We start from the raw sequence: 26,632 nt of genomic DNA on the forward strand, positions 1-26,632 counted from the left end.
TTAGTTTGATTCATTTTGTGCCTTCTTTGCGGGCAAGTAAAAAGAGTAGGAGCTGGAGTCTGAGGAGTGATGGGAGGCTGAAGATGCAGTGGAGGAGAAGGTGAGTAGTGTGTGAGAGGGGTTAGATAGAAGTGCTGGGCTGCTGTCCTGCGCAGTTGGACTCATTCTGTGCCTTCTTTGGGGATCAGGAAAAAGGGGTGAAGACTCTGGGCTCTGATGTAATTTGGGGCACCCCAAGGTCCCTAGGAGAGGGAGGCACACTGTGGTGGGGGAGCGGGTGGGTGGCGAATGGGGGGGGGGTTGTTTTAGGGTAGGGCGAGGGTTTGCCTCAGCTGGCTTTTGCATGAAGCTGCTGGAGAAGAGGAGTTTATGGGGGGCTCCCGGGGCTGTCTCATGGAAGGACGGTGAGCGCTTTGGACAGGGTCCGGGGAATCACCTGGATACGGACTTGGATAGGTGGAGCATTGCTCAAAGGAGGTGGTGTCGGTTTCGGGGCTTCAAAGGAAGGGAGGCGCAGCTGTGGCAGCGCTGGCAGGGTGGGCATGGGGCTGCGCCGCTGCATTTGGGGCGCTTCTTCTGCCCCTGGCCCGGCAGCGAAGGGTCCGGCGCGGGAGCCCCGCTGGCAGTGGCTGGGGATGGCCGAGGCGGGAGGGGAGTTTGGCGCGGCGGGGCTGCCGCGGGACTGCCGGAGCCGCGCCGGTGCGAGCCGTGCGGAGCCGAGGGGAGCTTTGGCCGGGCCGGCGGGCGGGGCAGGCGGCGCGGGCGCTGCGCCGGTGCCGGCCGGTGCCGCCGCTCCGTCCGCTCCGGGCGCGGGGCTCGGGCGCCGCCGGGGCCCCCCGGGCCCGGTGCCGGCCCCGCCGGGCCGGGGGGAGCGGGCGGGGGTCTCCCGGCGCGGCGCCGCCTGTGCCTGCCCGAGGAGCCGCTTTCCTGCCGGGAGCGCGGCTTCTCATTTTCCAGCGCTCCTGCCTGGGGTGGCTGTGAGGTGGTTCTGGGGAACTTATCGGATCGTTTTCTGTTGTCCGGAGTTGGTGTGGGAGAAGGGCCGTGGGGCACTTTTTGGTTGTTACGGTTCTCGCTTCAGGCGCTGATGACGAGGGTTTTTTGGATTGAGTTTGTTGTTGGATTTCTCTTTGATCGTTTCTTATGTTTTTAAAGGATGTGTTTTTAAAGGTTTACAATGGTTTTTATGGGTCGTAGCGTGAAGTAGAGGGTAGGTTTTTAATTCGGTTGTGGAGGCTTTTATTAGCGTGAGTGCGTAGTGTTTGTTTTGGTGGCTTGAGGTAGTGTCCTGTACTTAATTAGTGAGGTTTTTTTAAATATTGATGGTTGAATTCTTGTTTATTATATCATAGGGGATTTATTCATTTGGCTTATTTGCTTGCCGTGTGTGTTTTATTGTTGCAGGGAATTTGGGAGTTGTTGTTTATGGTTACATTTCTCTTTTGGCGACGTGCTTATTTCTAAGTGGTATTTGTGTTTTGATGGTTTGAGGCATTATGGGTTTATTGAGTTAGGAATAATTATTTTGTTGTTGTTGATTTTTTTTGGTAGTTTGATGTATTTGGTTGTTGTTTTTTATTAGTTTTATTTTTGGGAACGTGGGTATTTCTATGGTGGATCTTTTTAGGTAGTTATTTTATTTCGGTGGTGAATCTTTTCTTTCTTCGTGGTTCCGATTTTGTTATATCGGTAATTATTTGGTGGGGTTTCTTTGTTCATTTTATAGAGTATTGGGTTCTCTTTATGAGTTAGTGTAGTGGTAGAGTTTTGGTGGGGTTTTTTTTTTGTTTTTGTTTTTTTTAAGAAACGTTTGAGGTCTGTTGTATGGTTTGGAGTATAGTAAGTTAGTTGGCTTTTTTTTTTTTTTCTTCTTAATTTTTTTTTTGTGATTTGCTGTGTGTGTTTCTATAGGTCTTTTTAAAAATGTTTGTTTAATTTTTGTGATGTGATAAGAACTGCTAGTTAAAGAAGTGTAGTGTGGGGTTTTTTGCCGGTAGTTGGTTGGCTGTGGAACCTTTCTGAATATTTTGGACGGCATTGTTGGGAATTTGATGCTGTTTTGGCATTTTAGTTTGAGGAACTGGATTAGAACTGCAAAGTTTGAACTATAGCTCTAATGAAACAAAAGAAATGCATAAATATGAAAATGGGAATATAAAACTTCAATTTTAAATATGAACGGAAAACATAAATAAAACATGCAACATGAATAATGTTATCCATTACTATTAGGCATTATATTGTTTGATATAGGGTGTTTTATATGTTTATATACATATAAATGTAGATTATAATTATAAATATTCATCTAGAAATGTATAATTAATACATGTGGATATATAAATATTACAAAATAATAGGAATCAATACAGTACATAATGCATATTTTACTGTATATGTCTTATTATGACACATTATATGTCATAAATATTATAGCTCGAAATGTAGTACCTCAAGATATAGTGATAGAATATATAAGAACTTGTAAAACACAAAAATAGAAATAAAGAAGTATCTAAATATAGTTTAAAGTAAAGGGGATTTTAATTGTCTATTTGGTAGTAGGTAGGGGTTTTATTGTAAAAATTATAAATATAAATAAAATAAAATTAGAAATCTATGTATAAAAATATATCCTAAATACGTTAAGAGCTATATAAAATCTCAAAGGTAAGTAACTATAAGTATTAGCGGTATGTACGAAATAGAATTGAAATGAAAATTTATCTATCTTGCTACCTTATTATCTATATAATATATATTTATAGATACATCAATATAAAGGAGAAATGCGCATGTGACTATAATGATGAAAAAATATATGAATATTCAAGTAGCGTTTAAAGAAAGGAATTTTTTTGCTTTTATTTGGTTAGAGGCAGGGTTTTAATGGAAAAACTATGAATATACATTTTATTTTGATATCATTCTAAATATGGAAATAGATATTCAATGTATACAGATACATATAAAAATATAAAATGTAAATAAAAATAAGTATTAGGAAGAGATAGACTATAAATAACACCATACATCAATCTACATTAAAAATGTACATTTGAACATAAATGCGAAAAATAAAGATAAATTTAAACGCAGTATAAAAGAAAGGGTTTTTTTAAAAGATTTTTACTTGGATGGGGCAGGGTGTTTATTTTAAGCCATATAAACCTTTTAGAAATCTAAATCTAACTATAGAAATATATAAGCAATATATTAAGATATGTGTATAATATTAAAATATAATAAAATATAATAGGAATAAATGTAAGAAATTATAAGAATACAATTACACATCAATATACATTATAAATCCGAATGTGAATATAAATATGAAAAATATAAAAATAAAATAGCTTGAAATGCAGTTTAAAAGAGAAGGTTTTTGCTTTTGGTTCCTGTTGGGTTAGAGGCAGGGGTTTTTTTGCTGGCGTTCTTTTCCGCGCGGGATGTTTTGGGGCATTTGCTGCAGGGCAGGTTCCGGAGGGCATCGCGCCCGTTCTTTTCTGCCGCCGGCCCCGCCCGCGGCCCCGAGGCGAGCGGCGGCCCCCGGCGGTGGCGGGCGGCAGTGCTGCCGCCCTGTGGGCAGAGGGCGGTACTGCAGCCCGCCGCCCGCGGCCGCCATCTTGGGAGTGGCTTGTCGCGGACTCGCTTGACCTTCTCGAGAGGGCGCGAAAAAGAGGACGTTGGCATTCGAGGACCCGTGTCTGATTTCTACACTGCCTGAATTGTCCCCAACGCCGGCGCTCCCCGACGGGATTTTCCGCGGCGGTTCCGGTGCCGTGCACACGGGCTGTGGGGTCAGCAGCACCGCGAGCGTGCGGGTTTTTGGCGGGGGCCGACAGGCATCGGCGTAATACGCCTCTCTCCGTCCAGGTCCCCACGGGCCGCCATCTTGCGAGTCCCTGGTGGCGGGCTCGCTTGAAAAGTGCTGCCGCCTTGTGGGCAGAGGGCGGTACTGCAGCCGCCGGTGCCGGGGCGGGAGCGCGCGGCGAGCGGCGCGCGGGGCGGTGTCTGTGGGCGCAGGGCGGGCGGCGGCGGCTCGGGCGGCCCGAGCCTCAAAAACAAGCTCTTGTCAGGAAACAAGCTTTGTGCTATGCACGCAGAAGAGGTAAGGAAGATTCCTCTCTGTTCTAAATCTAATGTACCCAAAAAAATTTGCATCAAAGTATTTTGTACTGAGGTTCTGGTGTATTTTATATATACACAAGAACATATATGAGTACGAAATATATATATATATATATGTATATATATATATAATGCTTATATGGTGAGTGTTCCTGAAGTGCTGTCATCCAAACTTATTTTTGTGACTTCACAAGAAGCAGTTCAAATGTATTAGAAAGCAAGTTGCAAACTCTAGTTTTAGACTGATAAAATCATCTAGGCGTGCCTATGATATAATTCTATAGATATATGCATCTATAACATATATAAAACTGATTTCATTTACATGAAATCCTTGTCTACACTAAGCCAGGAATTGCCAAAGACTTGTTTTGAAGTTGAGACAGGAACAATCCATTATTACTGATTTCCAGAATGCTTCCTTATTTCAGGGGAATAAAGATCCTGTCTTTGGCAAATTCCTCAATGTAGAAGTACCTGCACTCATATAAGCATTCCCTTTATTTCTCTTTTAATTTCAAAAAAAAAGTTAATACATGTGAATCTGATTTATTCACATTACTTTAGTCTGGGTTTTTTGCATCTATAATTGCTCTTAAGGTTATTGCACCTTGCCAGAAAGAAACCAAAGCATAAAAAATTTCCTCTGTACTAAAATTTTCCTAATGATGATTGAAAGCATTTTCTTCATTAGAGTCTATGCCTTTTGAGATCAGTACTTAGAAAGTCAAGTTTCTGGTAAATTCTCAAAGGTAGGAAATAATAGGATTAGAAATGTTTTTCTTAAGTTTTTCAAAATCAAAATTGTTTCAAAGAATTTTGCTGGACTGATCTTTGCTATTAGTTTCAGATTTTACAGAATACCATTCCTTAGATTTATTCAGCCTTCCCAAAAGTCTGTCACTGAATTGGACTGCATCAATTGGTAAGAAATAAAATCTTTTTTAAAATTCCAACTTAAGATATACTCCTTTTGTAATATATTATGTTTATGGAATGCTCTTTCAGTAAATGTGAAACAGATTTCTAATCCATTCCAAGGACTTCGAAACACTTGGCATTAATTAATACAAGAGAGTGTCTTGTTTATCAGTTGGGATTGTGTATTTTATTAAAAACAAATTATTACTTTGAGAGGATGCTTGGATAAATGTTGAAATAATGTTCCTTGAATAGTTGAGTTTAGTACAAAAAATCAATTTCTATTTCTTTTGTTTCAATTAATAAAATAATATATAGACTACTAGTTAGAATTATTTTAAGGATATATTTAGCAATATATAAAGTAAATATCAGCTTAAACTGATATAAATAAGCATAACTATGCCTGTACTTTCAAGGGCATGGTTACAAACTGAGAAGGTAGCTCCAAAGTAGTTACACCTGCAACACCCTGATCTTTACAAAGACTTTTATAAGCCTATGGAGCCTTTTTGCTTCTAAGAATAAGATTGTTTACTTTGAAGTTGATGCCTTCAGTTATGCTTCATGGCAAGTATTAATAACAGCTCATGTCCAAAATGTGTAAGCCCAGCTGCTGTTCTTTACAGTCCTAACTCAGGTATGTGTTTTAGTTGTGTGCCATTTTGCATTTTCCTCAGTACTTTTGGTTGGTTTGACTTGTGAAACTGGAAAAGCAATCGACAATTATTTGGAGGGGGGCATTCTACATTATAAATCTGATCTAGGTTCTGCTGTTCTCAGAATTCACATAATTTTTTTTAATATTTAAAATTTAAAAAACCCAAAACCTGATTTGATTATCTTCATTTTCAGTCAAAAAAGATCCAAGCCCAGCTGAAAGAGCTTCATTATGGGAAAAAGGATTTGATTTTTAAGGTAAGTTTTATTTCACTATAGTTAGCTAAAGTATATTAGCATTTATACAGCATCGTAGCGAAGTAGGAATATGGTAGCTGCCTTTATTATTGCAGTTCTCAGGAAGAAGTTTGTTCTGAAAAGAACTCAAAACATCAAGACAGACTTAATACCATAATGGATTTTCAGAAATAGAATATATTTTTGTGCTTGCAAAAAGCAAAATTCTAGGTTACTGCTGATGAATAAAACCTGTTACCCTATTCCATACCTTCTGTAACGTCATCTTTTTAACTGAATGATATCATATTTTACAGCTGCTTCTTGTTTTTCCTTTAATTAGCACTCTTCCATGGCAAAGTCAACTATTGTTAACATTTAAAGTAAATCTCTGTGTTCATGATAAGCTTGAGCAATGTAGTGTTCCTTAGGTCTTAAGACTTAAGAAAAAAGAAACATCTGCTGCTAAAACAATCCAAATCAATAGTCTGCACTAGCTAGCACATTTTAAAAAATAATAAAAATTTTTACAATAAAGGAGGGCAGGACAAAACATAAAGACATTGCTGAAGGGTGTCTAGTCCTTGTTAACACAGGGAGAAGCTAATCCCTGTTAAAAGGAAGAGGAGAGAGATGTGGGTCATCTGACTGATGACTGTTAGTGGAGTAGTCCTTTTATATATTCCCAGCACAAAGGATGGACATGAAGTAGTCATCTTCCAAGTTACTAGACCTAGAATTACTTACAAGTCATTCATGTCACTGAGTTCCAGATTGTCTTCTGGAAGCCTTTAACTCTCTCTGCTGTTTCTCTAGTGTATCTATAGTGCTGTGAATACGTAAATACAGAGAAATACAGAGTAATATAGTGGGCCATTGAAACAACAGTGTGATTTCTGTGCTTTTTTTTTTTTTTTTTGCTTGCTTGCTCTTTGTCTGGGGTTTTTTTGGTTGGTTTTTTTTTTTTTTTAATTGGGTTTTGGTTTTTGTTTTTGTTTTTTAATGCATAGGTTTAGTCCAAGACTCTTCAGAGGTAAAGATCAAAAATTCTAATCTTGCTTTGCTGTGAAAGTTTGTTTTCTTTGGCTGAAGCAGTAGGATTGCTCAGCACTATTATCTTCCTGTTGTTTTCATTATGCTAACACACAGTGATCCCAAAAAAGGATCTGAGTTATGGTAGGGTGTCTACTAATGCTTAGCAAGGGAACTTCTGCCAAGTACTACCCACCTGAAAAAAGCTTACAGAAGATGAAAAAGAAAACGGGCACATAAACAAGTGAACACAGCAGAAAGGCTGTCCAGCAAGCCACTGACACACGTGCAGTGAAAGCCACCCTCTCCTAAGGCTGCTTCAGTGACCTGTGGCAGTGTAGTAGTTAAGGCACACATGTGGGGAACTGTACTAAAGGCAGGAAATGTGTCTCCTGTGGATGGGAATGGTTTCATCTGACTGGATGTGGCATTCTCCATCATAGTCTCCACTTCAAATCCTTGGCGGGTTATATTCTGAAGGCTATGTCTACATTTGACCACATGAATTACACCTTCAAGTCTTTGATTTTTTTTGAATAGACATGGTTCTTTATAGGACAATACCCTTTTCCTGACCCAGAGACGGGGCAACTGAGAGGTGTTTTAAAAACTTTTATTCTATTTTCAGTCTCATGAGAAGGGTGACACAATGCAGATGTTTGTAATTCACACCATCACAATCAGAAGCCAGCTATTTCCTAATGAAAATATACTATAAGTGTTTCTTGGCCTAGCTTTTTGCCATGCCATGTTGTAGATGCCTTAAAGTGGGTCCCACTACAATACATCTTTCATAGTTCTGTTTGTCCAAAGTATCTAGTCTTATTTGCAAGGCCATCCTTTGAAACTTGTTTCTAGCTCCATTTCTCTCTCAACAATATCTGTCCTATTCCATGGCATTTCTAAATAAGTATGTCTTGTCTCAAAGTTTGCATATGGATGCATGCCGTGTGGACCTTCTGTCAGGCCCTGAGAACTTTCTACAAATCCATTTTCCACTCTTCTTGATTATGAATGAACACTAGAACCACCAGCTGAGATGTAGGTAATGGTAGTGTGGGTTCTCCTCTGAGTGCTTTTATTGCAAAATAAGGAGAGTTACTTGCCTTCTAGGTAAGCTATGATCTTATGTAATTTAAAATACTCAAAGATGGAGAATGTTGATGAATTGTGAATTCCAAAGCCCCACGTACTGAGAACTATGTATTATATATTTATCTGTAAATAATTGAAATATCTCTTGACAGTGTGCAATTCCGTATGAAACTGAATGCCTGCTTTGCCAATATTGGTATATCCTTTATATGTAACCAGAAATATTTTTTGCTGGTTTATTCATAAATACTTTTCCTGTCCAAGAAAATTTGATCTGTGAAGCAGAGGGAGCAGCAGCCTTATGCTGTTCTCCTAAATCATATGAGATGGGGGGGAGGGTAGGTTCAGTGTGCTTGTTCATGTGTGTTTCATGTCTGAAGACACACACACACACACTAAGCAGAGTAGAAGCCATTTAGTATAGTCTGGAAAACTTTTAAAGTATCTGCTTGTGCTGAGTGGAAGGTAAAACAGTGGAGGGAATGAACCCCACACAAGTGCTATGTGAAAGATTTCAAGTCAGGGCTACAATTTAATAGGAAAATTACAATAATGGCAATAGTACAGAAACACTGGTTTAAAGGGACAAAGTCAGAACACGACCTGATACCCTGTTGGTCAGTGTGGTGGTGGCAGTCCAAATGGTGGTTGCAGTCCCATTGGATGTGGTCTTGTCAGAGCAGTGAGCCTGTGGAAAGGTCTTGTCCTGCTCTGAGGTCCGGTGCTGGTGGTAGAGAGTTCTTGTGGTTCTTGGGGATGCAGTCAAATACATAGAGTCAAATACAAAACTATGTGAAATTATTTTTGCATCATATTGACTGGACTTGGTAAATATCTGTACCATTCCTCCCTCTGAAGTAAAACTGATGCCGTGTGTGTTTCCTTCTCTATTAGCGAAGTTAATTACATGCCACAGTAAACTGATTTTCCAGAATTTTAAATTATTTATTTCTCTAATGAAGGCAATGAGATTCCATATTACATACAGAGAAAGAGATGAAATAATAAAAGAAAAACAAAGGAAGGAAAAAAACAAGCAGAAAACCACCTGCTTTGGCAGACAATTTGTGTAAACATTAGGATTGCTTTCTGGGTTTGTGATAATTGATTACATATTTTAAATTTGTGATAAATTTTTACAGAAGTACTTTGTGTACTGGCACATATATGAAGATGCAAGTTTCAGGCTTTCTAATACAGTTTTATTTGTATAGTTCTGGTGACTAGGCTTGATCCTAAAGCACCTCATGTACATCCACTTCCCCCATGATTTGCCTCTGCACGTATTAAAATTATCAGCTGCAGAATTCAGCTAACTTTGCATATGTGAAAAACTAGTCCATTTAACAGATTTTAAAGCATTCTTCATTATGTTCAAAGTACCATTAAGCTCCTATTTTTCTTGCAGAAAGCTTTCCAAAAAAAAAAAAAAAAAAAAAAAGCTGTGTCACTTTCCTATAACTTTATTTGTGCATTTATGTGTCTAGCTCAGAAAGAATGCTCTTATCTTTGTTGCTACTTTTACATTGCCCTGTAATGGTAAATACAATTTCTGTAGTTCAGTCTTCGAAGGAGATGATAAGAAAAAACTGGGAACAGTTTCCTTTTTGGCCTGTTGTACCAACTTCCCTGAGAGAATACTGCTTTCAGACAGGATCTTTAGTCTGGGGTGTGTTTGTTCATCCAGCGTGGTTTTTCAGCATCTGGATCTTGTGCAGCCTCCCTTGAAAAGTTTACCAGAACTGTGTAGAAAAGACATGACTGAACTAAAAAAACTATTATAAAATACCAGTTATAAACATAAATGCAATGTAAAATAGTAGAGTTTTTTTTTGTTTGTTTGTTTTGTTTTGTTTTTTTTTTTCCCAGAGCTCTTGCAACACATTATTAGGGATAATAAGTTCTATAAGCTACAGGCTGACTTCATCATGCCGCATAACAGCTGATAATGGGCTATTGACTGTCACTGCATGACTGATAACAGTTACAGCATCCCATTGTGAGATGCTCCACCCAGAGGGAGAAGCCAAGCATTCCTTACTGGATATAATTTGGGGTTTTGGGACACCAAACTCAGGCTTTTCCACTGGGTTTCCAGGAGGACTGCAGCCATTCCAACCCTGACCAAAAAGGGTATCAGGTTATATTCTGACTCTGTCAGTGGTTTTTCTTTTGTATTATTGCAGGTATTTTGTTTCCTTTTCTCACTTTTCCTAATAAACTGTATTTTTGATTTGGAGTCTCTCATTGGTTTTGTTTTCAAACCAGAACAAGACAGTAGTCAATTCTAGCCACCACTGCCTGCTTTCTGTCAACTGCCAAGACTTTCAGATGCCTACGTAATGCATGTATTGAAGGAAACCAGACACCCTCTAATTCATAACTGTAGCTCTGGTTTTTCACTGATTTAGACTGTAAATCTGATGGTGCTGAAATAAGAAGTTGCCTAGTTGTATGGTCCTCACCATTTCCATCTGAGTCTAATTCTGCACGCTATCAGAGGTGCCATCCTAGCCTCATGTTTGTCATATGTTATTTTGTGTAATTTCCTTTTTAGTGGCAATTGAAATGATGCAGTTTTTCAAATCTTGATTCTCTTTAATTGAGAGCGTATTAATTTGTATAGCTGTACTGAAAAATAAGAAGTAACAGTATAAAAATGTTAATGATGTGAGAAATTTCTTGGTCTAGTTCTATGAGAAGTGTCTCTGCGTCATATAGAGTCAATGTCCAGTCTTTCAGACATTTTCTGTGGCCGTGTTTATTGTGAGTGATACTGTATACCATATTTAGGAAAAAATCCAAAAAGTTACTGAATTCTAGCAATTTCTTATATCAGTAATTTTTTTCTCTAGTAAATCAGTAACAACTCCACTTAAATTTTGCAAACTGATAAAGTGGAAGGATTATTTCTGTAGTGAATTCTCTGTTGCCAGACTAAAGGGTCAAACCAATGGTCTGATATGTGTGTTGTGGCAGTGACTGATGTTAGCTGTAAGGAATGTGATGCAGTGTAAATTATGGACAGCAATTCACAAGAGACTTTCCCACGTCACAGTTGACTTGCACTTTGAAGAAAGTTTGGTTTTGACTAATGAAACTGTGACTCTGGTGATAAATCTGAAGATAAATGCCTATTCCTGTTTTAAAATGCAACTACTCAGTTCTTTACACGAGTTGGGAACTGAAAATTCCAGACTCTTGACATTTCATTTGGCAGAACAGACTATGCCTAATGCAAATGAACATCACATTAGCTGTCTGCTGAGGACTACAGGCGTGCCTAAGCTCACCACCTCATCTATGCCGTGTGCTGGAAGGACTGTCATTACCCCAGCAGAAAACAAGTTAACCTTACAGGATTTACACTAAACAACATTTACGTAGTGTGGCTATCCATTAAGCTATGCTACAATCAGCAGCGTGCAGGAGATCTTGAAAGGTCTGCCAAGAAAAAATCTCTGGCTGGGATTGTACTCCAGAAGCCTGAGGGCATGGAATGGTGTTGAGGGAAAATGCACTTGCAAATATTGAAATAAAAATGTGGTGCTCTTTATCTGAAAATTGAGAATTTTATCCTATTATTTTGCATATACAAAATGTATATTTACCTAATCAGAATTTCCGAGAGAAAAGATAAGTGGCTAGTCCAGTGTCCTTCTCTATGGATCCCTTTTCAAACAGGGAAAACAATGGCTAGGCTGGGTTTTTTGCAGGTACAACAGCAAAAGAATCCTTATTCCTTTTGGTTGTATACTAATGTGTTATTAATGACAAGGCTGACAACTTCAGGAATCTGCTTTCCTGAAACAGAAGAGTCTTGCAGAGAATGTATTTCCTTCAAGTGAACAGGCTGGGTTCATATATATCCTAGGGAAAGAGAGAGAAAATACTTGTCTTTATTTACTGAACATTTAAAAGCATCTTCTGATGCTCTTTGTTTTGGGCCACTCACTTAAAAAGCTTCTGCTGAACTCCTGTGCTCCATGAATGACATATACATTATACAGAGCCAGAAGTCCTTCCACTCAGGGTGCAGGCTACTAGCCTGATCCTGACTTCCAACACAAGTCTCCCAAATTGCTTTCCTGCTATGAGTTAGCTAGTCTTGTGCATTTTCCTTCTCTATTTCCAGGAAAAGACATGGAGAAAAAAAATCTGGAGTTACCTCCTTGTATAGTAGTAGGTAGTATAATTTCATAAGGTGTCTGCATGCAAGAAGAATGTTTGGGTGTTTTCTAATTTGTCTGTTTATGCCCAATTAGCTTAATGGTGGCATCACAATGCCTAAAACTACAAAATAATTTTCAAATTGCACTCGGAAGTCAGACAAACGAACAAAATTATTAAAAGACATTTGAATACCTTGAATTTTCCAGAAGGATATTATGGCATAATCTTAAATATTTTATAGTATGGAAATAATTTTGCTATTGACATTGAATTATTATAAGCTTGCATTCACATCAATGGAGCACATTTGGCCATAATGGTTTTTTTTCCTCAGGAAAAGCAAATCTGACCCAGCCCATATGTATTACTTGCAAAATTTCTGTTCTTTCCTCTCTCACATGAAAAAATGCATTGGAGATTGCATCAGCTTTTTTTCTTGATCCCCACAGGCACAACAGCTAACAGATCTGGAGCAAAAACTATCTGTTGCAAAAGACAAATTGGAAAACGCAGCCCTTGACAAAGTAAGAAGTGTCATGTAATGTAAGCATGTTTACCTATATCGGCTGTGGATGTTTTGGTGGAATTTGACAAAAACAAATGTAAGCCTTGCAGTTACTTAGATGAATACTAAGTTACATATGAATTGTACCTGAGAGAGATGCTACTGAAATCAGTGGAACTAATTATGATACATGAAGTTAAGTACATCTGCAAAGTTATTTAAGAAGAGGATGGTCAAATTAGAAAAAAAAGCTCAAAAAATTTTTGCACTGATTTTAGTAGATTTAGGTATTTATTGAACTACAGTTTGTGCTGACTGTAGGCTTAGTGTCAGTCATAAGTTTATTTACACTAGAGCAGTTTTCTATTTCCCACCATGAACCCTTAGAATGTTTACAAATTTTGAATTACCAGGCCCCAGATACCAAGAGTAGTGTGACCAGTAGGACCAGGAAAGTGATTGTCCCCCTGTACTCAGAACTGGTAAGGCCACACCTCACATACTGTTCCGTTTTGGGCCACTCACTTAAAAAATGGCATTTTAGTGCTGGAGTGAGTTCAGAGAAGGGCAGTGACGCTGGTGAAGGTCTTCTGGGGGCATCTGGGGGAATTGGCCTTGTTTGGTCTGAAGAAGAGGAGGCTCACGCTCATTGTTCTCTTCAGCTGTCTAAAAGGAAACCATCATGAGGCAGGGGTTGGTTTTTATTGCCATGTCTCAAGTGGAAGGATGAGAGGAAATTACTTTAAGTTGTACCAGGGGAGATACAGATTAGACATCAGAAATTTTATTTTCACTGCAGAAGTGGTTAGGCATTGGAATAAGCTGCCAAGGGAGGTTGTGGAGGTACCACCTGTAGAAGTGTTGAAGAGGCATCTGGATGTGGCACTTGGGTTTAGGGGTGATTAAAATGGTGCTGTGTTGCCAGATGGTCTTAAAGGTCTCTTCCAGTCTTGATGATTCTGTGGATCTAGCCATGTGATAGGACTGAAATAGATCAGGGACATAGGAAGAATGCATCACATGTGGGCAGCATTTTGGCCGGTAAGCAGCCTATTTTGATCACAATCACATCTAGGCAAGGTTATAGCAAACTTTGTCAAATTACGTCCCTGGTTCCAATAGTGTTTCCTTCACCTGTGCTTTCCTGGTGTTCATTTATAGATCTCCTATCAGCAAAGTCAATACTGAATTATGCTATTCACAGGATGGAAACAAATTTACTTGTTCTTCTTTTACCTTTGAAATGGCAAAATTGGAATGGCTGCTGTCAAGAAAGAATAAGCACTGGATAGCAGGATTAAGAGATGAGAAATTATCCAGACAAATTTCTGGATGAGAGGAGAGTAATTTCAGATTGGTGCCATCTGCAGGAAGCACTAGGGTTATATCAGACTAGATTGACTGAGTCCATATCATCATGCAAAATTAGCCAGTCTGCTACCTCTGCCCATTTAACCATAACAAATGGTGATTTATGCTGTCTGTGCAGTCACTAACTTGAAAAGGTAGAATTCAAGAGATGTTACATTGAAAAGAAGTACTTTTTCCGATGGACATCAAAATTGCAACGACTAAGTCTCATAACTGGATCCAGGGATGGTGATATCTTTTTACTTTTATGGTTCCTCCCTCTTTCTTTTTTTCCCTTTTTCCCTTTTTCCCTTTTTCCCTTTTTCCCTTTTTCCCTTTTCCCCTTTTCCCCTTTTCCCCTTTTCCCCTTTCCCCCTTTTCCCCTTTTCCCCTTTTCCCCTTTTCCCCTTTTCCCCTTTTTCCCCTTTTTCCCCTTTTTCCCCTTTTTCCCCTTTTTCCCCTTTTCCCCTTTTCCCCTTTTCCCCTTTTCCCCTTTTTCCCCTTTTTCCCCTTTTTCCCCTTTTTCCCCTTTTTCCCCTTTTTCCCCTTTTTCCCCTTTTCCCCTTTTCCCCTTTTCCCCTTTTCCCCTTTTTCCCCTTTTCCCCTTTTTCCCCTTTCCCCTTTTCCCCTTTTCCCCTTTCTTTTCCCCTTCCCCTTTCCCTTCCCCTTCTTTTTCTCCCTTCCCTGAACTTCTTCCTCATTTTCTTAAGTGTTATTTTTATGCTTTTATATTGATTTGTTACTGTAGGTAATAACCAAAACAGTTACATATTTGCTTTCATCTGCAACCAAATTACTCTACAATAAAACATTTACATATATGTAAAACACAGGTAATTCTGTGGTTTTCACTCTAATCTGCCCCAAGGGATCTATTAACAAGAACCTAAGTTAATGACTTACCTTAAAGGGCAGGTCATAACATGTTCCATCTCCCATATCTCTAATTTTTCCTATTGTGCTCTGCTTTAATGATCTTTCTATGGTTGTCTTTTGTCCTCCTGTGGAAATACACTTCTACTAACTGGCATTGTTTGTTTTTTAAAGAAACATTTAGTTTTTTCCAGTTAAGAGATAAATTCCCTGTTTTCAGTTCAGGGGAAGTTTATCTGAGTTAAAACAAAATATTTGTAATTTTCTCAAAAATATTTGCTAAGAAAATAAACTAAAACATGCTGTATGGCATTGCTTAGGATTAATATGACTATGAAATATTTTTATTTTATATGCAATATTTCACATACATTATATGTAATGTGTAATGTTATATACACATTTTCCACCATGTTTACATATGTTTTCCACCAGCTTTTGCCATGGTATCCTTTGATTTATATACCTTTAAAAAAATCTTTGATGATTGAAATGTGAACGCATTCTGTATTTACAGGTGTATTTTTAATAAAAAGAAGAAAACTAGAAATTAAATCGTTTTTTAATGCCAAATGCTGCTGACTCCCCCTGGAGTGAGTGTAAGATTTGACCTCAATGGCTAACATTTGATACATGTCTTGCTTTGATGAAATAAAGATTTAAAATATGATTTCCTCACTGCTGTAGTTATCTCCTTGTTCTTGCTTTCTCAGCTTATTTCAATTACAGACTTCTGTTTCCATCAATATATCTGTCTATCTTTCTGGGAGTAAAGCACAAATGTTCTAACAAGAGTCGCAAGCACTTCACCACTTAGAAGTTTTATTTTGGCTTAATGGACAGTAGTGGGTCTGGACAAACATATTTTTAACTGTTAAAAAGACCTATGGTTTTTTTACTATATAGTGCAAAAGTATAATATGCCCATGAGGGAAGCCATCTTAATTGGATTATAATCTATGTATAATGTAGAAAAACACCAATTATTTGGAATGTTATAGACAAAACTCCATGCAAAGTCTGTGTCTTGCAATACTTATGACTTCTCTGTAGATATTATACATAAAAGGCTGGACACCGTATGATATTTTGTAAATAGTATTTTTCTTTTCAGAAAAAATATATTTAAGTACTATTTGCAATAATCAATGTGGATAAAACTGCTTGAAGGGATGGGAAGAGAGTGCAGTGACTTCCTAGGCAGTTTGGTGTCTAATGTACTGTAACCTAATCACATAAAAATACTGCTTTAGACAGTCTTAATTCCTTCCATCAATAAGAAAAAGCAGCAGCTACTCCTAAGTGTTTGGTTTAATACAGATGGAGAATGTAAGCCCTTGTGTTCATCACAGCACATCACAGAGAAGTGATGGTTTCTTATTTCCCCAGGAGTCCCAGCTGAAAGCTCTGAAGGAGACTGTGCAGCTTTGCCTGTGCTCCGTTCTGCGCAGTCAGCCTCCCGCAGCGAGTCTGATGTCCTCCAAACCAGCTGAGAAGCTGCCTTCCTCCAATGCAAAGGGCTCCCAAGCCCCATCCCAAGGCACAAGCACCAAGGTATGATTTCACTCTTGGGTGGGGTTTTTTTTAACATCTTTGAAAGTTTGTCTTGTAAGAGCATCAAACTGAAACTAAGGAGGATTTCAAATCCGTTGGAAGATTATGACAAATTTTGAGGATAATTCTAAGACTGTTTCCGTTGTCAATAAATAGTTTTTTTTTTATCTGGGAAGCAGCTACATTTTACTGAATAACAAAATTCTGTCACTTGGTAAATGGATTGATAGTGTCTGCAGGACAAATCTACAATGCAGATGGATTTGCATTTAAAATAAATGAGGGTGCTAATTTGTAGGATCATTTACCTGTCAGGCACTGAAAGTGAATTTGTGGTAATACAGCACTAAACAGTTATATGAGGTTTGCATATCACGGTTTCTCTCAGTGGAAAAAAAAATTATATAAAAATCATAAAATCATCTGGGACACCCAAATCAAAATTGCCAAAATGGATCGATGAACTTGACAGTAGGGAATAGGGAATATTCCAGTTTTGCAAGATGCGAAGGACAGTTTCAGGGAAACCTGAGGAAAAAAAGAAAGATAAAAACTGGTTTGAGTCAGGAAATTCAAATATTGTAATACAGTTAAGATTCATGTTGATTAACAACTGTCCTAGTAATTTTCATTTCCCGTGTTGCATTTTGCTCCTGAATTCAACTGATTGAATAGATAGAACTAGAAGAAATCTATAATTTCAGTGAAAAGGAAGTTATACAGAGAAATGACTGAAGGACACTTCAATGTCCTCTTTTCATTACAAAACTGAAATAAAAATAGGAATTGCTAACTCATAGCCAATTTGCAGTTTGTATATGGCAGTTGTTGGTATTTACTGTTAGTGCACAGGCTGAAGCCAAAAATTAGTAATCTTTCTATATGTAATTAAAATACAATTTCAGAAAGCAGGATGCAATTATTAAACTGAATATCACATCGCTACTCTTAAAATTATGATTGTCAGTTTATTAATAACTGTTTTGCAGGAAAGACCATGATTCCCAAAAATTGTTACCTCTGGGAAAAAAAAGTACTGTATTTATGATTAGCAGCAGATGGGTATGATAGTGCTCATTTAGATTAAGCTCCCTGGATCCATGTTCTGAAGGATGGCAGACTTTCCTTTTGTAGGTTTGCAAGCTGAGCAGCTCTCTGAGATCTCAGGAGCATATTGTTCCTAGTTAATGTGGCTGTAGAATTGTTTAGCTTGCTCTTATTGTCCTTTTCTTCAGGTTGGAAGTGTTCATGCCTCTGTCATGAGAGGAGTACTGAAGGACAAGGGCCAGCTAGACAGCATGTCTCTGTTTAAGATTGGTCCAGGGTCAGAGCCTTTGGAGAATTTGGGGTCTCCTTCATGTTACATAGGGACATGAGAATACAGATAGAGATTAGAATTAGGTTTTTGATATTTGACTGAAATACAGAGTACTCTTCCTTCTTTTTTTTTCAGTTATCTGAATACAGTCAAGGGAAATGGAAAAAAGTACCTGGTATCTCTTTTTCAGTCTGTAACACCCCCTCCCAGCACACACACACCACACAAAATATCTTTTTCCTTCAAGTTTTAGTGGCACAATCTTTATCTTCAGTTCATTAACTATTTGACATTGTTCCTCTTTGTTGCAGAGTGCACGTAGCTGGAATGGCCCATTACCTCAGGGTTCAACTGGGCATTGCTGGGCGGGAGTTGAAATCACTGCGGGGTGGGATATTGATGGTGGGGTGGGCTTAGAGACCCTGGGGCATGAGCTGAAGTGCTGCAGAGCTGGAGCCGAAGCCAAGATCACCCCTGTGATGCTGGAGAAACGCAGAGCAGGAGCTGGAAGAAGAGAGCTGGCAGTGAAATAAAGCTTGTGGTTCAAGAGCTGAAATCACTGGGGCTGGGAAAGGGGATTTGTAGGGCGGGTGCTGTAATCACTGCTGGGCTGGCAAAGGGACTGCACACACCATAGGAACCGAAGGGCTGGCACTGGGACTGTGGGGTTCTTGCGGCGACATCCCTTTACGCCTCTGACATGGATGCTGAGGCTGGGCTTGTGACTGAAACTAGAACAGGATGTATGGTATGTGTATGTATTTTAATCGTGTAACCAGAGGGATTAAGAAAAGCCAACACCCGTAGCAGGTTTTTGTTGGATCTGTGTCTGTGAGAAGTGGGTGTGTGCTGGAGAAGGAGAGCCGCTGTTGGAGAGTTGCAACTGTGACAGGTGTGAGCTGTGAGGATGCGGAGGGCTCAGAACAGCCGCAGGTGTGAGCTGTGAGGATGAGGAGGGCTCAGAGCAGCCCCAGGTGCGAGCTGTGAGGATGAGGAGGGCTCAGAGCAGCCCCAGGTGCGAGCTGTGAGGATGAGGAGGGAGGGGGCGGCTCCTGCCGGGGGGAGGTTGTTTTAGGGCGAGGGTTTGCCGCCGCTGGCTTTTGCACAGAGCTGCTGGAGAAGAGGAGTTTATGGGGGGCTCCCGGGGCTGTTTCATGGAAGGACGGTGAGCGCTTCGGACAGGGTCCGGGGGATCACCTGGATACGCACCTGGGGACGTGGAGCATTGCTCGAAGGAGGAGCCGAGGGACAAACCTTTGTGCCGAGAAGCAGCGGCCAAATAGGTGAGCCGGTGCGCCTTTGTAGTGGGGACTTTTCTCCTTTCCCTTTTGAATTTCGTCCTGCTGAAGTTGAAATGAGGGGGCTGCCCTGTTGTCCCTCCTTTTAAGGGGTTTGGATTGAGGTAAAATTCTGCCTTTTGCCATCATTTGAGGCAAGCCCCTTCTTTTCTATTTCTAGGGGATGCGATGGAAGGGGAGCCCACATTTCTTTGCCCTTGTTGCAGTGGGGTGAGCGCCCGAGCGTGGCGTCAGTTTCGGGGCTTCAAAGGAAGGGAGGCGCAGCTGTGGCAGCGCTGGCAGGGTGGGCATGGGGCTGCGCCGCTGCATTTGGGGCGCTTCTGCCCCTGGGCCGGCAGCGAAGGGTCCGGCGCGGGAGCCCCGCTGGCAGTGGCTGGGGATGGCCGAGGCGGGAGGGGAGTTTGGCACGGCGGGGCTGCCGCGGGACTGCCGGAGCCGCGCCGGTGCGAGCCGTGCGGAGCCGAGGGGAGCTTTGGCCGGGCCGGCAGGCGGCGCGGGCGCTGCGCCGGTGCCGGCCGGTGCCGGCCGCTCCGTCCGCTCCGGGCGCGGGGCTCGGGCGCCGCCGGGGCCCCCCGGGCCCGGTGCCGGCCCCGCCGGGCCGGGGGGAGCGGGCGGGGGTCTCCCGGCGCGGCGCCGCCTGTGCCTGCCCGAGGAGCCGCTTTCCTGCCGGGAGCGCGGCTTCTCATTTTCCAGCGCTCCTGCCTGGGGTGGCTGTGAGGTGGTTCTGGGGAACTCATTGGATCGTTTTCTGTTGTCCGGAGTTGGTGTAGGAGAAGGGCCGTGGGGCACTTTTTGGTTGTTACGGTTCTCGCTTCAGGCGCTGATGACGAGGGTTTTTTTGGCTTGAGTGTTGTTGTTGGATTTCTTTTTGATCGTTTCTTATGTTTTTAAAGGATGTGTTTTTAAAGGCTTACAATGGTTTTTCTGGGTCGTAGCATGAAGTAGAGGGTAGGTTTTTAATTCGGTTGTGGAGGCTTTTATTGGCGTGAGTGCGTAGTGTTTGTTTTGGTGGCTTGAGGTAGTGTCCTGTACTTAATTAGTTAGGTTTTTTTTTTTTTATATTGATGATTGTATTCTTGTTTATTATATTATAGGGGTTTTATTCATTTGGCTTATTTGCTTGCCGTGTGTGTTTTATTGTTGCAGGGAATTTGGGAGTTGTTGTTTATGGTTGCATTTCTCTTTTGGCGACGTGCTTATTTCTCTGTGGTATTTGTGTTTTGATGGTTTGAGGCACTATGGGTTTATTGAGTAAGGAATAATTATTTTGTTGTTGTTGATGTGTTTGGTTTTTTTGGTATTTTGATGTATTTGGTTGTTGTTTTTTATTAGTTTTACTTTTGGGAACGTGGGTATTTCTATGGTGGATCTTTTTAGGTAGTTATTTTATTTCGGTGGTGAATCTTTTCTTTCTTCGTGGTTCCGATATTGTTACATCGGTAATTATTTGGTGGGGTTTTTTAATTCATTTTATAGAGTATTGGGTTCTCTTTATGAGTTAGTGTCGTGGTAGAGTTTTGGTTGGTTTTTTTTTTTTTTAAGAAACGTTCGGGGTCTGTTGTGTTGTTTGGAGTATAGTAAGTTAGTTGGCGTTTCTTTTTTTTGTTTGTTTGTTTTGTTTTAGTGGTTTTTGTCATCTGCTCTGTGGGTTTCTATAGGTCTTTTTTAAAATGTTTGTTTCATTTTTGTGATGTGATAAGAACTGCTAGTGAAAGGAGTGTAGTGCGGGTTTTTTTGCTGGTAGTTGGTTGGCTGGTGGAGCCTTTCTGAATTTTTTGGACGGTATTGTTGGGAATTCGATGCTATTTGTTTTGGCATTTCATTATTAGGAATTGGATTTTTACTGCAAAGTTTTAACTATAGATCTAATGAAACAAAACAAATGCATAAATATGAAAATGGGAACAAAAACTTAAATTTTAAATATAAACAGAAAATATATAAATAAAACATGTAACATGAATAATGTTATCTATTACTATTAGATATAATATTGTTTGCTATAGAGTATTTTATATCTTTATATAAATACATATAAATATAGATTATAAATATAAACAAAATATCCATCAAGAGATGTATAATTAATACATGTGGGTATATAACTATAACAAAATAATAGGAATCAATATAGTTCATAATGTATATTTTACTGTATATGTCTTCTTATAGCACATTATATGTCATAAATATTATGAATCTAAATAGAGTACATCAATATATTGTGATATAATAGACAAAAACTTGTAAAAATAAAAAATAGAAATATAGAAGTTTTAAAATATAGTATAAAATAAAGGGGATTCTTATTTTCTAGTTGTTAGTAGGTAGGGGTTTTATTAAAAAAATTATGCTGTACAAAGCAGTTAAAAGTAAGTTGTACCATATCGAAATACTTGTGATGCAAAAAGCTGATCTCTGAATGTGAAAGTCAATATTATTTTCTCCTCTATAAAATCGGACGACCGTGGGGGAGAAGGAGGGCGAGCAGCGGGCCCGCAACAGGCGGAGGGCGGGCAGGGGGACGCGGGTACTTCACTATTTTGGCCAGGGTGCTGATCTCGGCCAGTCGGGGCAGGACAAGTCCCCGCAGAAGCGGGAAACGCTGCGGGGGAAGAGGCGTCGAGAGCCCGCAGCGGGCTCTGCGCGCCCTCCCCATTCCCCGCCACCGAGCCGCCTCCCCGCCGCGTCGCCGCCGCTCCCCGATCCGAGCTGCTATCGCAGAGTCCGCCTTTGCCGCCCGGAACCATTGCCGGGCTGCGCCCCTCCCCTGCCCCGAGTGCCGACGGGCGGCTGCAGTACGGGCTCTGCGGGGCCCTTTTCGCCGGGAGCCGGGCACGAGCAAGGGCCGGAGAAGGGGCCAGGGGGTCTCCGAGCGGGACCCGGGGCGCCCGCGGGCCCTTCGAGCAGCGCAGGCTCCGCCCCACGCTGCCACGGGCCGCGGCCGCGCAGCTCCCGAGCCCCGCCAATCCCGGCCCGCCTTTCCCCGCCCTGTCCAATCACAGCCGCCCTTTCAAACCGGGCGCGGTTCCTGCCATTTCAGCCTGCTCAGTCGCGGCCCGACTCCTCAGCCTGGCCCCGCTCCCCCGTGCGCCTGAGGCGCCGCTCCCGCCGCCGCTTTGGGAGCCGGCGGAGCCCTATCATCCCTGCTGCCGCAGCCTCGGCAGGCGCTGGGGCCGGGAAGGGCGGGCGGGAACTTCCCGTTAAGGCGCCGGCCGGGATTTCTCCCAGGGAAACGGGCTGACGGCGGGGAGCGGGCGGACCCGGCCCCTGCAATGGCGGCGGCAGGAGCGGCACGTGAGGGGAGCGCGGGGTGGTCGCGAGCCGAGCGCAGCGGGAATGGGCGGGCTCGGATTGGTGGGGCCGGCGCTGCCTCGGGTTGTGATTGGCTGGCTGGCCCGGCGCTGAGGTATAAGTAGCGTGCGTCGGGGTGGCGGCGGCGTCAGTTCGGCGGCGGGGCTGGAGGGGACGGGAGCTGCGGATGCGCGTTCTGGGGAGCGCTGCTGCGCCGGGACGGGCCCCCCGCGGCTGCCGATCCGAGGAGCGCTGGTGAGCACGGACGCGACTCCCGCGTCTGCCTGCGCCGGGGGCCGGCGGTGTCCAGTTGTTTGCGCCGCGCCCTGCCCGGCTCGGGCGGCCAGAGGCTGGTGCGGGGCAGGGAGTGGCGAAGGGGGTCCGGCTGCTGTCACTGGGCAGTAGCCGTTTCACGGTTTCTGGATTTAAAGTAACGTTGAGAATACTGGGAATAAAGCTGGTTGTTTGCTTTCTTATTATTTGATTTTGCTTTTACTCAATAATTTTTTCTGTATTGCATTATTTCATTGTTCTGTTTGTTTTATTAAACTTAATTTGTTTGGTTTCGTTTTTTTTATCTGACGTTAATTTAGTAAGGGTTGTGGGGCTGGGGTTGAATCACGGGTTGTGAGGTCACCGGGGAGACATAAAGGCCCAGGGTGTGGAATAAGGACTTTGGCATGAGTCGGGCCCAAAACAATGTGGAGCAGTGGAAATGCTGGGGCTGGAGTTGGATAAATGCCTTGGGAGAGAGGCATGGAGCTGCAGTGCAGGGCCTGCAGGAGATGCCTGGGGGTTCCCAGCCCCTGCCCCTTGGTACCAAGCAGAGGCTGAGGGTGTGGGGGCTCGGAGGGTTCCAGGGCCCATGCATCAGCCCAAGGGCACCTTTTGGGAGGTGGGAGCAGGGGCCCGGTGGCTATTCCCAGCCCCTGGGGCTGCCTGGGAGAGGTGAGGGGGCCTTTGGGGAGGTGCTGGGCTGAGACCCAGGGGGCGGGGGAAGGTAGATGTTTGGCTTCAGGCCTCAAGGGTCCCCAAAGTTGGGATCCCATTAGAGTGGGTGGGATAGCTGCAAGAGACATTGAAATTATGACAGTAACTGATTTGTGCTCTTATCAACAGCGCCAAGCTGCAGTGAGAAGCAGGAGCAGCTTTTAGCTGCAGGCAGTAGGAAGCTGAGGAGCTGGAGCTGAGGAAGCAGAGCCGGAGGAGACAGAAATGTGGTAGGGTTTGGGGTAAAACCCCTGTGGAGCTGGGATAGGGAATATGGAGCTGGGATGGGAATTGCATGGCTGGAGCTGAAATTGCTTCAAGGGCTCCGATAGAGACTGTAGAGCTGTTACTGCAGGAGGGATTGTTAGGTTGGGGCAGGAATACGGGCTCAAGTGCTGAACTGAAACCACACAGAGCTAGAGCTAAAACAAAGATCCTGCCCTGAGAGCCAGATGCAGTGTTATGTAGCACTGCTGGGAAGGAGTTGAGGAGGAAGTGAAACAGAAGAGCTGGCAGTGAAATAAAGCTTGTGAGTCAAGAGCTGAGATCCCTGGGGCTGGGAAAGGGGATTTGGAGGGCTGGTGCTGTAACCAGTGTTCAAAGGGATACTCACTGCAGATCTGGAGAGTGACCATAGAATGGGTAAAAAAATGAGGGGCTTGAACTGGACACTACTACAATGGGATGAAAAAGGTATTTCTACATGGGGAGGTGAAGCTTAAAAACTGGAGCCAAAGGCAAGAACCTGTTTTCTTGCCTGGGAGAAAGTTCACTGGGCAGACCTGGAGCAAGGTGCCACTGGAGCTGGAAGAAGAGAGCTGGCAGTGAAATAAAGCTTGTGGTTCAAGAGCTGAAATCACTGGGGCTGGGAAAGGGGATTTGTAGGGCAGGTGCTGTAATCACTGCAGTGGTGGGAAAGGGACTGCACACACCATAGGAACCGAAGGGCTGGCACAGGGACTGTGGGGTTCTTCAGCGACATCCCTTTATGCCTCTGACATGGATGCTGGGGCTGGGCTTGTGACTGAAATTAGAACAGGATGTGTAGTGCAGGGATGGGTGCTCTGACACTGCGCCTGAAAAACTCGGCAACTCTCTGATATGCTCTCGGTCTGCAACGGCATCTGTGGGGCTCGGGGCAAGTGGACTGTGAGGCTGGGATTGTGACTGAAAATGGAAAAAGAACTCTATTGCTGAGAACAGGGTTGTGGGCTTTGAACTGAAATGATACAGGTGCACACATAGTGGCTGGGCATTGCTGGGTGGGAGCTGAAATCACTGCGGGGCTGGGATATGGATGGTGGGATGGGCTTAGAGACCCTGGGGCATGAGCTGAAGTGCTGCAGAGCTGGAGCCAAGGCCAAGATCCTGCCCTCTGATGATGGAGCTGAAGAAGAGAGCTGGCAGTGAAATAAAGCTTGTGGTTCAAGAGCTGAAATCACTGGGGCTGGGAAAGGGGATTTGTAGGGCGGGTGCTGTAATCACTGCAGTGCTGGCAAAGGGACTGCACACACCATAGGAACCGAAGGGCTGGCACAGGGACTGTGGGGTCCTTGTGGTGACATCCCTTTATGCCTCTGACATGGATGCTGGGGCTGGGCTTGTGATTGAAACTAGAACAGGATGTGTAGGGTGGAGATGGGGCTGTAACATTGTGCCTGAAAAACCTGGGGTTTCTCTGATATGCTTTCGGTCTGCGACAGCACCAGTGGGGCTGTGGGCAAAGTCACTGTGGGGCTGGCAAACGGACTGTGGGGCTGGGATTGTGACTGGAAATGGATAAGGAACTCTGTTGCTGAGAACAGGGTTGTGGGCTTTGAATGGAAATGATACAGGGGCAGACATCGTGGCTGGGCATTTCTGGGCGGGGGTTGAAATCACTGCGGGGCTGGGATATTGCTGGTGGGGTGGGCTTAGAGACCCTGGGGCACGAGCTGAAGTGCTGCAGTGCTGGAGCCAAGGCCACGATCCTGCCCTGTGAATCTGGAGAAACGCACAGCTGGAGCTGAAGAAGAGAGCCAGCAGTAAAATAAAGCTTGTGGTTCAAGAGCTGAAATCACTGGGGCTGGGAAAGGGGATTTGTAGGGCGGGTGCTGTAATCACTGCTGGGCTGGCAAAGGGACTGCACACACCATAGGATCCGAAGGGCTGGCACTGGGACTGTGGGGTTCTTGCGGCGACATCCCTTTACGCCTCTGACATGGATGCTGGGTCTGGGCTTGTGACTGAAACTAGAAGAGGATGTGTGGGATATATGTGTTTTGATCATGTAACCAGATGGATTAAGAAAATCCAGCATCCATAGCAGATTTCTGTTTGATCTGTGTCTGTTTGCTGGAGAGGGAGGCCGGCAACAGCGGCAGGTGTGAACTGTGAGGATGAGGAGGTCTCAGAGCAGCCCCAGGTGTGAGCTGTGAGGATGATGAGAAGGGGGGCGGCTCTTCAGGCGGCTGATTTAGGGGGTTTTGCTCACATTGCTTTTGGACGGAGTTGCTGGAGGAGAGGAGTTTATGGGGGGCTCCTGGGGCTGTCTCATGGAAGGACGGTGACCGCTTCAGACAGGGTCTGGGGGATCACTTAGATACGTGGAGCATTGCTGAAAGGAGGTGCCGAGGGACAAACCTTTGTGCCGAGAAGCAGCGGCCAAATAGGTGAGCTGGTGCCCCTTTGTAGTGGGGACTTCTTTCCCTTTTGAATTTGGTCTTGCCAGTCACTCCCTGGTGCTCCCAGGAGGAAAAAAAAAAAAAAAAAAAATTGAGGGCATTGTGGACAAAAATTCATAATGAAGAAAGCAACTCCTCTTCCATTATTGTCCATGATTGAACTGGCAGGGGTCTCCCTTCCCTTGTTTTAAGGGTATTGACTGAAGAAAATCTTTTTTTTTTCCAGGGTGTTAGGGATGTTGCAGGGGAGACAGGGAATCCCTGTGTTCTCTTTTAAATGGAATGGGAAAAATATTGTTGTCGTATGATGGTTTTGACTTCAGGGTAGCCCCCACCTTTTCATCATCCTGAGGTTCAAATGGAGGGGGCTGTCTTCTTGTCCCTCCTTTTAAAGGGTTTGGATTGAGGTAGAAATCCCCCTTTGCCATCATTTAAGGAAGGCCCTTTTCTTTTCTGTTCTTCTAGGGGATGCATTTGAAGGGGAGCCCACATTTCTTTGCCCTTGTTGAAGTCAGGTGAGCGCCTGAGCGTGGCGTCA

The 26,632-nt window shown here is 43.0% G+C and overlaps 1 protein-coding gene across 1 annotated transcript; it reads left to right on the forward strand.

Moving 5' to 3' along the window:
* Positions 1–3,937: 3,937 nt before the first annotated feature.
* On the forward strand, positions 3,938–23,018 carry LOC115492366 (leucine zipper protein 2). Its single transcript, XM_072925172.1, has 5 exons — positions 3,938–4,111; positions 5,908–5,970; positions 12,699–12,773; positions 16,367–16,531; positions 18,161–23,018. Exons 1-5 carry the CDS (start codon positions 4,097–4,099, stop codon positions 18,380–18,382), a joined length of 540 nt encoding a protein of 179 aa, XP_072781273.1. The 5' UTR covers positions 3,938–4,096; the 3' UTR covers positions 18,383–23,018.
* The last annotated feature ends 3,614 nt before the right edge of the window (positions 23,019–26,632 follow it).

This window comes from Taeniopygia guttata, chromosome 2 (genome assembly GCF_048771995.1).
Source record: "Taeniopygia guttata chromosome 2, bTaeGut7.mat, whole genome shotgun sequence".
Taxonomy (NCBI): domain Eukaryota; kingdom Metazoa; phylum Chordata; class Aves; order Passeriformes; family Estrildidae; genus Taeniopygia; species Taeniopygia guttata.